The sequence below is a fragment of the Mastomys coucha genome, unplaced genomic scaffold (assembly GCF_008632895.1).
Source record: "Mastomys coucha isolate ucsf_1 unplaced genomic scaffold, UCSF_Mcou_1 pScaffold23, whole genome shotgun sequence".
NCBI classification, from domain to species: Eukaryota; Metazoa; Chordata; class Mammalia; order Rodentia; family Muridae; genus Mastomys; species Mastomys coucha.
Window position 1 is genome coordinate 104,230,493 of NW_022196906.1, and position 11,833 is coordinate 104,242,325.

An 11,833-nucleotide genomic window follows, 5' to 3' on the forward strand; every position below is an offset into this window, starting at 1 on the left:
TTCCTGTATATAAACAGTAAACACATAGCAAAGTTGGAAAACAGACACAATTTACAAAAGAACAAAGTTAAGAACCTAGGAGCTACAGAGGTAGGTGCATTTGGTAATATGCTTGAGGACCTGAGTTCAGATCTCCAGCAGTTCCCCAAAACCCAGGTATGGTGCAGGTCTGTAACCACAGGGCTAGGCAGAGAGAGAGGGGAAGAGCCGGTTAGATTCCTGGAAGCTCAGTCTGAGTCTGAGCTTCAATTCAGTGAAAGACCGGTCTCCATTAATAAGGAGGAGAACAGTTGAGCGAGACACCTGACACTGACCTTTGGCCTCTACACACATGCACAGAGTCACACAAACATGAATGAGCACACACGCACACACACACACTCTCACAGAGTACTTAGGGGCCAGGGAGATAGAGCAGTTGGTAAGAGCACTGGCTGCACCCGCCTGATGGTCTGAGCTCAGGCCCAGTATCCACATGGTGGAAGGGAAGAACTCCCTCCCACAAGTGCCCTCTGTCTTCCGTACTCACACTGGGGTACATGTGTACAGGCCTCCTTCCCCCAAGCAAGCAAGCAAACAAACAAACAAAACAACCAAATAAAAGCTGGGGATATAACTTAGAGGTAGAACTGCATTTAATCCCCAGTTCTAGAAAACAAAGGGGAAAAGGACATTTTGGCTTAGTAAGATGGTTCAGCGGGTAAAAGTACTTGTCACACAAGCATGGCGACCGGAGTTCAACGTTTGGACCTGTGTGCAGGTGGAAGGAGAGAACCAACTCCACAACCTTGTTCTCTGACTTCTGTGCGCACACATTACGCATACACATGATAGTTTTTTTGTTTTTTTAATGCATCTTAGGGCTTGTAGCTCTGTTTGTAGAACGTTTGCTCACCATACATGAAGCCCAGGGTGTGATTCCAGTATCACAGCCAGGGCTGCACAGAGAAACTCCGTCTCAAAGTCATCCTGGGTTAGATAGGGAGTTGAAGACCAGCATGTGTTACCGAGACTCTGTCTCAGAGAGAGAGAATGGGGAGGCTCGTCTTAGACAAATCAAGCGCAATTCTATCAGAGTACAAGGCCCCGTCTAGGCCTTCCTCTCAGCTCCTGTCTCCAGAGGATTGAAGTGTTTGTGTCTGGCTGTAAGCAGAGGCTTTGTTTAAAAAGTCTATTTATTTTGTTTTCTAGCTAATTGTAAAGTCTGCTTTGTGGCACTTGTCCAGTCCTTCAGCCATTACAATATTGTGGGACAGAAACTGGTAAGTCATCCCTTCAAAGGAGCACGCGCCACACAAGGGCTAGGGCTGGGATTTCCTTTTTCTTATCTTTTTGTTTGTTTTTTTGTTTTTGCTTTTTTCTAGACAGGGTTTCTCTGTGTAACCTTGACTGTCCTGGAACTCACTCTGTAGACCAGGCTGGCCTCAAACTCAGAGATCCTCCTGCTTCTGCCTCCTGAGTGCTGGGATTAAAGGCGTGTGCCACCACTGCCTGGCTGAGGCTGTGGAAAATCTAACGGGAAGAATTGAGGATATCTTGGGACCCTGAACCCCTGTCCAAAGGCTTAAAGCAGAAGCTGGGTGTGTTGTATTGAAAACGTAAAACGTAGTGTTTGTTGTTGTCAGTGACTCAAACCCTAGTCCTGATTGTGGCCACTTACAGGTTTTCTTGCCTGGCTGAGTATGTTTTACCAACCCCTCAGCACTCAGGAGGCAGGGGCAGGTGGATCTCTGTGAGTTCAGGGCCACCTGGGTCTACAGAGTGAGTTCTAGGACAGTCAGGGTTGCAAACAAACAACCCACCACCAACAGAAAAAAAGCAGGCATCTTACCTTTCGAGCACCAGTCATTGGTCTGAAGCACTGCACTCCGCAAGCTGGTGGCTCACGCCTCTCATCCCAGCACCAGGAGGTTAGAGGCAGAAGAACAGAAGATCAGGGTTGGGACTGCAGAGGTGCCTCAGTGGTTCATGCTGTTGCAGAGGCTCTGTCTGAGTCAGGTTCCCAGCACCCCCTGAGGCGGCTTACAACCTCCTGAGCCAGCTGTACTTGCCTGCAGAGACATTGACACATAATTAAAAAGTAAAAATAATCCCAGCATTCAGGAAGCAGAGACAGGCCAGCCTGGTCTACAAATCTAGTTCCAAGACAGCTAGGGGTACACAGAGAAACTCTTGTCTTGAAAACAAAAAAAGATCAAAGGTCATGTTCTACTGCATTTGGGGTCAAAGCCCCCTTGGGAGGACACCCAAGTCCTTGTTGCAAATATCAGAAAGCAGAGTGGGACAGACGGGAACACTTCAGTGGGGCTTGTAATATGTCTTCCCCTCTTGTTAGCCAGTATGCAGTTCCTCCGAAAGATTCCCCATTCCCCATAGGGCACAGCAGTTCACTTTGCTCTTTGTCTGGTCTAGGGTGTCAGCTTGACAGCGGCGCGGGACCGAGGGCAGCTTGTGTTCCTGGAGGGCCTCAAGTCCTCTGTGGAAGTCCTCTTCCACTCTCAGCAGGAGCCTCACCCTCTGCAGTTTCTCAGGTCAGAACTATTGTGCTGGGGCAGGGACAGACAAGGGCTGCTGTGTTGTGTCCGAGGCAGGGATCAGACACTTCCCCTGTGTTCCTGTGTGCCAGTTAGCCCCTGGCTGCCATCATGAAGCTGATGGTAGGTGGTGGTCCCCAGAGCTGTGGGAAACATCATCTGCTGGGAGGAGGGCGCAGGGCAGTGCTCTGCTGTTTCTCTGATGGTGGCTCAGCCTCCCTGTGCACCTGTGTCTTCTCTTCCCTGCCTTTATCATAGAAACTACGGGGTAAGGGCCGGTGACCTGGGTTTTTTTATTTATTTTTTATTTTTTTATTTTTTTGGTTTTTTGAGACAGGGTTTCTCTGTGTAGCCCTGGCTGTCCTGGAACTCACTCTGTAGACCAGGCTGGCCTCAACCTCAGAAATCCACCTGCCTCTGCCTCCCAAGTACTGGGATTAAAGGCGTGGGCCGCCACCCCCTGGCTCTGTTTTTTTAATTTTATTGGAACATAGCCATATTTGTTTGTTTTTGAATGTCCCTGGATATTTGGCTTTATAGCGACAGAGTGGGGAAAAAAGTGACCTGCAGGCCTAAATATCTCTTATGTGACTCTTTAACAACAGAAACAGGAAATTGTTGCAGGTCTGAGACTAGCTATGCTGTGCTCCTCAGCCTTTCTGAACGTCAGCCCCTAATTGGCCGCTATTCTTTCTGTTTCACAAAGGAGTCCGAGACAAAGCTGTCTCCACTGCCCTACTTTTTCAGATATACCCTTTTGCCGTGGCTAGAATGTCTGTGTGTGACTTATCCCCTAGCACCCTGGCCTTGGTTTTATTGTTTGACTGCAGGGGCTGGGTACACCTGATCCCAATGTGTGAGGAGCTGTTCTCCAGTGCTCAGGGGGAAGGTGGCTACCCTGGGCACTGTGGTGCTCAGGGGGAAGGTGGCTGCCCTGGGCACTGTGGTGCTCAGGGGGAAGGTGGCTGCCCTGGGCACTGTGGTGCTCAGGGGGAAGGTGGCTACCCTGGGCACTGTGGTGCTCAGGGGGAAGGTGGCTGCCCTGGGCATTGTGCTCCACTCCTCCTCACACTGCTGGGAAGTGACAGCTTGTGACATCCCCAGGGAAGGTGGGGTGGGTGGGTCACCATGTGTCAGAAATATGTCAGTTCTGCCTGTATACCAGCAATCTATAGGCCACACCCCTCATCAAGATGCTTGAATTGCTGCTTAACTTCCTCTCGATGTTCAGGATCTGCTGAGGAGGCCTCTCTGGCTTGCTCATTCTCACGTGTTCATCTTGGTGCTTCAGCTCCTCGACTGAGAGGCTGTGTAGTTCTCTTTCTTTATTATTATTATTATTATTACTATTACTACTACTACTACTACTACTACTACTACTACTATTATTATTATTATAATACGTCTTTCTTTTGAGATAATCTCACTGCCTTCCCCAGGCTGGCCTCCATCTTTCTATTCTCCTTCTTCTGTGGTAGTTAGGACTATACTTATAGACCACCATGCCAGGTCTTTATAATGTCTCTTCAGGGACTCAAGGCTTGTTAGTTTTTGTAGCCCCTAAATTTTACCTTAGTACCTGGTAGGCCATAGAAAATACTTGAATTGGAGTAAAGTAAAATTTACTTGTGTGTGTGTGTGTGTGTGTGTGTGTGTGTGTGTGTGTGTGTGTGTTCTTTTCCAGATTGCTAAAGATTGACATACAGTTCTTTGCCTTCTGCAGCCTCCCTTGGTGCCACCTTGTCCCAGATAAACATTTGTAGAGCTGGGCATGGTGGTACATGCCTGTAATCCTAGCACTCGGGAGGCAGAAACAGTGGGATAATGATTTCCAGGTCGGTTCTAAAGTGTCACACCTGGACAGAAGAGAAGAGCCGGGCTGTAGCTCAGTGATAGTGTTTGTGAAGCCTAGTGTGTGTGAAGCCCTGTGTTTGACACCCAGCACTCCATCAAGCCAGATGTCACGCATGCTAGGGAGCACTTGGGACGTGGGAGCAGAAAGATCAGAAAATCAAGGTCACCCTGGACTACATACTGAATTCAAGGCCAGCCTGGAGTTCATGAGACACTGCCTCAAAATAAAATAAAACATCCCCACCACATTTGTAGGGTGTGACTGACAAAAGCTTTTTCCTGCGTTTCTAGGGAGCCTGGTGCAGGGAGCCTGCAGTCGCTGTATACCTTTATACGAGACGCCCTGAAGCCTGCGGACAGTGGGGAGTCCCCATGGAAGTACCCGGTGCTGTTGGTGGACAACCTTAGTGTGCTGCTGAGCCTGGGCGTGGGGGCAGTCGCTGTGCTGGACTTCGTGCAGTACTGCAGAGCCATGGTGTGCTGCGAACTGAAGGTACTGACGAGACGGCTGCGGTCGCCGAGAACCCAGACTGCGCTCTGCTTTCTCTGTCTGTCTGCTCTGGGCTTTCCTCTGGTAGACCCAGAAAGTCTTTGTTCGGTCCATTCTGCTTTACCGTACTTGGCGATGCCGAATAATAAACCTCTCAAAATTAAAGGGTGACGAGCACCCTGAGCCAGTGCCGTAGTCCCTGCTTATGTGCCCTATTGGTTCCTTAGAGAGCTTTGAAGATTAGCTAAAGTCATGACTCATCACCGCTTTATAGTTTCTTCCCTTATGGGTGAAAGTTCTGAGGATTGAACCTTAAACCTTCTACCAGAACATTTTTAAAACAGTAAAGTAGGGGGCTGGTGAGATGGCTCAGCAGGGAAGAGCACCGACTGCTCTTCAGAAGGTCATGAGTTCAGATCCCAGCAACCACATGGTGGCTCACAACCACCCAAAATGAGATCGGATGCCCTCTTCTGGTGCGTCTGAAGACAGTTACAGTGTACTTACATATAATAAATAAATAAATAAACCCAAAAAACAGTAAAGTAGGAGGCTGGAGAGATGGCTCAGTGGGTTAGAACATGGACTGCTCTTCCAGAGGTCCTGAGTTCAAATTCCAGCAACCACGTGGTGGTGGCTCATAACCACTTGTAATGAGATCGGATGCCCTCTTCTGGAGCGTTTGAAGACAGCTACAGTGTACTTATTTATAATAATAAATGAGTCTTTGGGCCAGAGTGAGTGAGCGGGTTTGACCAGAGTGAGCAGAGGTCCTAAAAGTCAGTTCCCAACAACCAGATGAAGGTTCACAACTATCTGTACAGCTACAGTGTGTACTCATATACATAAAATAAGTAAATACATCTTAAAAAAAAAACAAACAGTAAAGTAGGGCCATGGTTGTCGCTTGGCTGGTAACATGCATGTGGAGTAGCTGTCCATGATGTCACATGTCTGTCATCCAGCACTTGGGACATTGCTGGAAGAAGGGTTGTGAGTTTTAGGCCAGGCAGAAGTGCTGGCTGCACAAGTCCAATGACCTGAGTGTGAGCCCCAGAACCCTCGTAAAGGTGAAGGGAGAGGACACCTCACAGAATTGTCCCCTGACCTCCACACATGTGCTGTGTGCCTGTGCTAGTATCCTCTCATGTTCCCCTACACAAGCTAATTTAAAGAAAAAATTAAAAGAACAAAATAATCGAGTGAGGGGCTGAACACGGCAGCATATGCTTATAAGCTTCAGACTCTGTGTCTGAAGCCAGCCTGGGCCACAGAGCTGTACACCAGCCAGGACTATGTAGCAAGACCGTGACTCAAAGAACAAACCAAGATGTTGAGTGCAGTGAGCTGGCTCTCTTCTGCAGTACCTGGTCCACAGTGCCTCCTCTTAAGTGAGTGATGACACGGGCTATAAGAACTAATGGACATTGTATGGAGAGGCCAGACTCAGGATGCAGACTGTTGGTAGAGAGAAGTTCAATAAATTACCAAGAGTGTTTCCAAACATGTAGCCCCTATGCACAGTCCTGCCTGGAAGCCATGGTCAAAGGACTGCTGAGATGTTCTTCGCTACAATCACAGGACCAGGATCCAGATAAAGAGGGCTAAGGGATGGAGGGAGAGAGAGGGAGAGGGAGACTTAAGAGCCCGTGGAAGGAAGAAAGGGTGAGGGGCTTGGAGACCACCTATTAGACAAGACTGGCTGGCGAGTGAGCTCCAAGGATTCCCTTCTCCACTTACCAAAGGCTCCATAGTCTTGTGGTTATATGTGCACTACCCTGCCTGGGTTTGTTTTTTTTTTTGTTTGTTTGTTTGTTTTGAGGTAGGGTTCTATGTAATCCAGGCTTTGAACTTGCTATGTAACCTTGCGCCTCTGATCTTCTTTCTCCACCTCCCAAGTACTAGAATCACAGATTTGTACACCACACTGGCCTCAAATCTGTCCTTTTGGGTTGTTTTGTTTTTCAAGAAAGGGTTTCTCTGTGTAGCCCTGGCTGTCCTGGAACTCACTCTGTAGACCAGGCTGGCCTCGAACTCAGAAATCCGCCTGCCTCTGCCTCCCAAGTGCTGGGATTAAAGGTGTGCACCACCACAGCCCAGCTTTTGTTTTTTTGGTTTTTTTTGGTTTTGTTTTTTTGTTTTTCAAAGATTTTCTTATTTATTTGTTTACTTACTGAGTTTTTTGAGACAATTTCTTTCTGTACCCTTGGCTGTCCTGAACCTCACTCTATAGTCCAGGCTGACCTCAAACTCATAGAGATCCTCCTGCCTCTGCCTCCCCAGTGTTGTTGGGATTATAGGCGTGCACTTCTATGGCCTGGCCTAAGATTCTTTTATTTTTAAATTTTGTGTGTGTGTGTGTGTGTGTGTGTGTGAGTGTGTGTATGTACGTACGTGTGTGTGTGTATGTACGTGTGTGTATGTATGTGTGTGTATGTACGTGTGTGTGTACGTGTGTGTACGTGTGTATGTGTGTGTGTACGTGTGTGTGTACGTGTATGTATGTACGTGTGTGTACGTGTGTGTATGTATGTGTGTATGTGCGTGTGTGTATGTGCGTGTGTGTGTGAGTGTGTGTATGTACGTACGTGTGTGTGTGTATGTACGTGTGTGTATGTACGTGTGTGTGTATGTACGTGTGTGTGAGTGTGTGTATGTACGTACGTGTGTGTGTATGTACGTGTGTGTATGTATGTACGTGTGTGTACGTGTGTGTATGTACGTGTGTGTGTACGTGTGTATGTACGTGTGTGTACGTGTGTGTATGTACGTGTGTGTGTACGTGTGTGTATGTATGTGTGTGTGTGTGTCTGTGTGTCTGTGTTTGTGTCTGTGTAGGCATGTGTATGCACATGTTATATAGGTGATTTTGAAGGCCAGAAGAGATCTTGGATCCCTTGGAGCTGGAGTTGCATGCCTTTGTAAGCTGTCAGACATGGATGTTCAGAACTGAACCTGGGTCCTCTGCAAGAGCAGCTATATACTCCTATCTGCTGAGCCATCTCTTGCCCTCATACCTTAACTTAAGAATTCTTTTTGTATACTAGTAGCTTGGTGCCCATGGAGGCTGGAAGAGAGCACTGGATCGCCTGGGACCTGAGCCACAGATATCTACCATGGACCACCTTGTGGGTGCTGAGAATCAAACCTGGGTCCTCTGGAAGAGCAGTTAGTGCTCTTAACTACTGAGCCATCCCTCCAGCCACCACCACCCCTTCCCCCCTTTTAAAGACTAAGGTCTTACCATGTAGCCCTGGCTCTTCTGAAAACTCTCTGTAGACCAGGCTGCCTCTGCTTCTTGAGTACAGGGTAAGAGGTGTGGACTCCATATCTAGCTCACGTGTGCCTCTTTCCGAGGGTGCTCAGGGTCTTAGGGCCTCCATACCCAGCTCACATGTGCCTCTTTCCGAGGGTGCTCGGGTCCTGTGAGCTCTACCTCAGGTCACTGTGCTTTCCACAACATGCACTTTACTACTGAGCCATTTCTCCAGCCCCATAATTTTTAGTTTTTAGTTTTTTGCAGTCTGGGGAATTGAACTCAGGATCTTGTGTATGCTGAACGTGTGCTAAATTAAGCTGTCCCTCTAATCCCAACTTTTTACTTTTCCCCTCTGAGGTTTCAAGGGTCAAATCTAGGGCCTCAAGTACTAGACAGGTACTCTACCACTTGACCTGTGTACCCCTCTTGGTGCCACCTCTTGGTGGGGTAGACCCCCCATTTCTATTTGGTTAATTTGCTTGGCCATCAGGCCTCAAGTCAACGTATCCTCCCTGTCTCTCCTTTGGGATCCCCCTGCCTCATGCCTCTCTCTCTACTGGTCTTGTCACCCTAGATTATCAGCATCTTGCTGTCTCCAGGGCCTAGCTCTTTTTTCCATCCTGTATTATCTAGTATACAGTGAGTTCTTAGAAACTGTTGACTGAATGGTGTCTGACAGAATGGTGGCAATTAAATGAAAAAAAAAATACATATATTTTTCTCCCGAGGCAGGTTTTCTCTTTGTAGCCCTGGTTGTCTGTAGACCAGGCTGGCCTTGAACTCAGAGATACACCTGCCTCTGCCTCCTGAGTGCTGGGATTAAAGATATGCACCACCACTGTCCAGCTAAATGAAATTTTAAAAATAATTAATTTGGTGGTAGGGGGCGGGGGACATGCCACAGACAACTTTCAGTAATCCCTCTGTCCTGCTGGTTCCTCTGTCCTGCTGTTCTGTGAGGTCTGGGGACTGACTTAGGTCATCGGGGTTGATGGAAAGTGCTTTTACCTGCTGAGCCATCTCAGTAGCCCCTGGTGGCATGATACTCAGGAACACAGACGGAGCTCCTAGGGTGAGGTTGGTTTTAGATGAATTAAGTTGGACATTTAGGTTGGACTTGTAAGTGAAAGTACAGTAGCTAATTGGAATTAGGGTCCCAGAGCCCCTTAGAGCTCTGTCTTATGAAGAAGCTCTTGGAGCAGCAGCAGGGAGGGTGATCTGATCTGTGGGGGTACACAGAGACAGGTGTGGAGACATGGGAAGCCCGGTGTTCTCTGACCCGGGTGTCCATTTGTGTGTGATGCAGGGAAACGTGGTAGCCCTTGTGCATGACACTGAGGGTGCTGAGGATGAGGGGAACGACATCCTGCTGAATGGCCTCAGTCATCAAAGCCACCTGATCCTGCGGGCTGAGGGCCTGGCCACTGGATTCTGCAAGGACGTGCATGGGCAGGTAGGTGCCCTGGCTGAGCGGTGGGCTGCTCTGGGGAGATGGCAGGTCTTGGATGTCCTGAGTTTTTCTGGTTATCTTTTTCTTTTTTCTTTTTTTTTTTTTTTTGAGACAGGGTTTCTCTGTGTAGCCCTGGCTGTCCTGGAACTCACTCTGTAGACCAGGCTGGCCTTGAACTCAGAAATCCACCTGCCTCTGCCTCCCAAGTGCTGGGATTAAAGGCATGTGCCACCACTGCCTGGCTAATATGTTGGTTTTCAAAATCAGTCTATCTAACAAGCACAAAGCCATGCTTAGAAAAGACACTAAAGGACTGGAGAGATGACTCCACAGTTAGGAGCATTTGTTGCTCTTTCAGGAGACCAGGTTTAGTTCCCAGCACAGTGTGGTGGCTCACCCATCTGCATCTTCACTTCCAAGGCATCTAACATGCCCTCTAGTCTCTATGGGCACCAGGCACTCACATGGTCCATATGCAGATGAACATACATTCATGCACATAAAGTAAAAATAATATATTTTTTAAAGACTAAAGTGTAGTTGCTGATGTATATGTAGCTTAGTGTTAGAGCAAGTGAATAGCATGTATAGTGCTCAGGTTCAAACCCTAGTACTCCAGAATAAAGCCAAACAGAAAGGACTGGAGGGAAGTGGGGACTTTTTCAACCCTTCCTTCCCTATGAGAAGGAAGCAATACAGCTGCTCTAACAGAGAAGCAAACCTTGATAATATTTACTGTAGAAGTTGGTCTCATTACCATATGGCACGTTTGCCTGAGCTATCGTAGAAACTGCAGTGGAAGGTGACCAGAAGACCCAGTTGGATTCACAGTGGAGCAGGTACTTGGTGGCCACCTCTTCCTTGATCCTCTCTCTCTCTCTCTCCCCGCAGCTGAGCATCCTCTGGAGGAGGCCGTCGTCGCGGCCTGCATCCCAGCGCGCTCGAAGTCTTACTTACCAATACAAGATACAGGATAAGAATGTGTCCTTTTTTGCCAAAGGAATGTCTCCTGCTGTTCTGTGACCTGATTTGGGACAACTAAAGTGATTTTGGACAGTTGTGGTGTCAAAGATGAAGCACCCGGGCTGAATGGTCCTTCAGACCTTAGGCACACTCTTCAGGCTTGACTGCCGGTCTGCTGTGACCAGGGAGGACCGTGCTTTGAGGGTGTGCCCGCTTTGTCTCCAGGGCTCTGCTCAGGAAACACAGTGAGGAACTGTAATGGCTTCTACTGAGAGGCTGTGTGGTGAACCCCGGCAGAGCAGTCCTTTTGGGCATACCGTGTGACTTCAGCCTCACCTGCCTGGTTTTCGAGGTTGTGCCATTAAGAGCCACTGCAGGTAGAAGGAGGCAGTCAGGAGGTTATGCTGAATGGCCGCCATCCTGGCTGACAGCTAGGACAATGATGGCAGAATAAAGAAGGTTCCCACACAGGCTTCCCGGAGGTTGTCTCTATTATGTTTCACTTCCTTTTTGCATAGGGACTTTTCCTTGAAGTCCAGTGAAGAGATAGACTTGGAGAGGAAGTGAGGAGAGCAAGCTGAGGACAATTGAGCTGGAGCTGGACTCCAAAGCCATACCTGCCGGCCTGTGCTCATGGAGACCAGGGGCAGGTATCCCTGCCCTCAGCGACTGAAGGTGTGACCCTGCTTCTGTCCCTGCAGCTTGGCCTGTATGCTGGAGTCCTAGCCACCAAGAGCATGGGACTGGGGCCTCAGATAAGGCACAGGGGAGAAGGACTTTGAGAAGAGTAAGGGAGTGTCTTTGCTGCCGGGTTAGAAGGACTGTGTGAGTTACTGGAAGACAGTGGAGACAAGAGGAGGGAGGTTGAGGGCCTTTGTCTCTCTCTCTGCTGCTGATGCCTGGGGCTGTGTGATGCATTAGTTAAAAGCTAGCAATGCATAATCATGAGATATTTTATTATAGGAAAGAGAAAAGAAGCCAGCCATGACTGCGTGGAGAGAAAGAAAAGAGAGGAAGGAGAGAAGGAGAGAGAGGCAAGAGAGGAGGAGAGCAAGAGGGAAGAACAAGAGAGAGAGGAGGGGGCAAACCGCCCCTTATATTGTGAGGTGGGGCTATCTGTCTGTGGGGCGGGGCATTCCTGGCTGTGGTCAGATGACTGGGGGTGGGGTCCAGCTAGAATGCTGGGAACTTGGGGCATTGTCTATGTGACAGAACACACATCTGGGGGGGGGGGGGCTGTGGGAGGTTATGACTGAAAGAGGAGCCAGGGACCCAGGAGTCAT

At 48.6% G+C, this 11,833-nt stretch overlaps 1 protein-coding gene across 1 annotated transcript in view; it reads left to right on the forward strand.

Annotated features, from left to right (window-relative positions):
- Window positions 1–11,023, forward strand: part of Elp6 (elongator acetyltransferase complex subunit 6) — a 16,645-nt gene extending 5,622 nt beyond the window's left edge. Inside the window, exons 3-7 of the mRNA XM_031345353.1 lie at window positions 1,192–1,262; window positions 2,413–2,531; window positions 4,680–4,881; window positions 9,444–9,590; window positions 10,479–11,023. Of these exons, the coding sequence (XP_031201213.1) occupies window positions 1,192–1,262; window positions 2,413–2,531; window positions 4,680–4,881; window positions 9,444–9,590; window positions 10,479–10,610 (671 nt within the window). The 3' untranslated portion in view covers window positions 10,611–11,023. The remainder of the gene's footprint in view (window positions 1–1,191; window positions 1,263–2,412; window positions 2,532–4,679; window positions 4,882–9,443; window positions 9,591–10,478) is intronic.
- The last annotated feature ends 810 nt before the right edge of the window (window positions 11,024–11,833 follow it).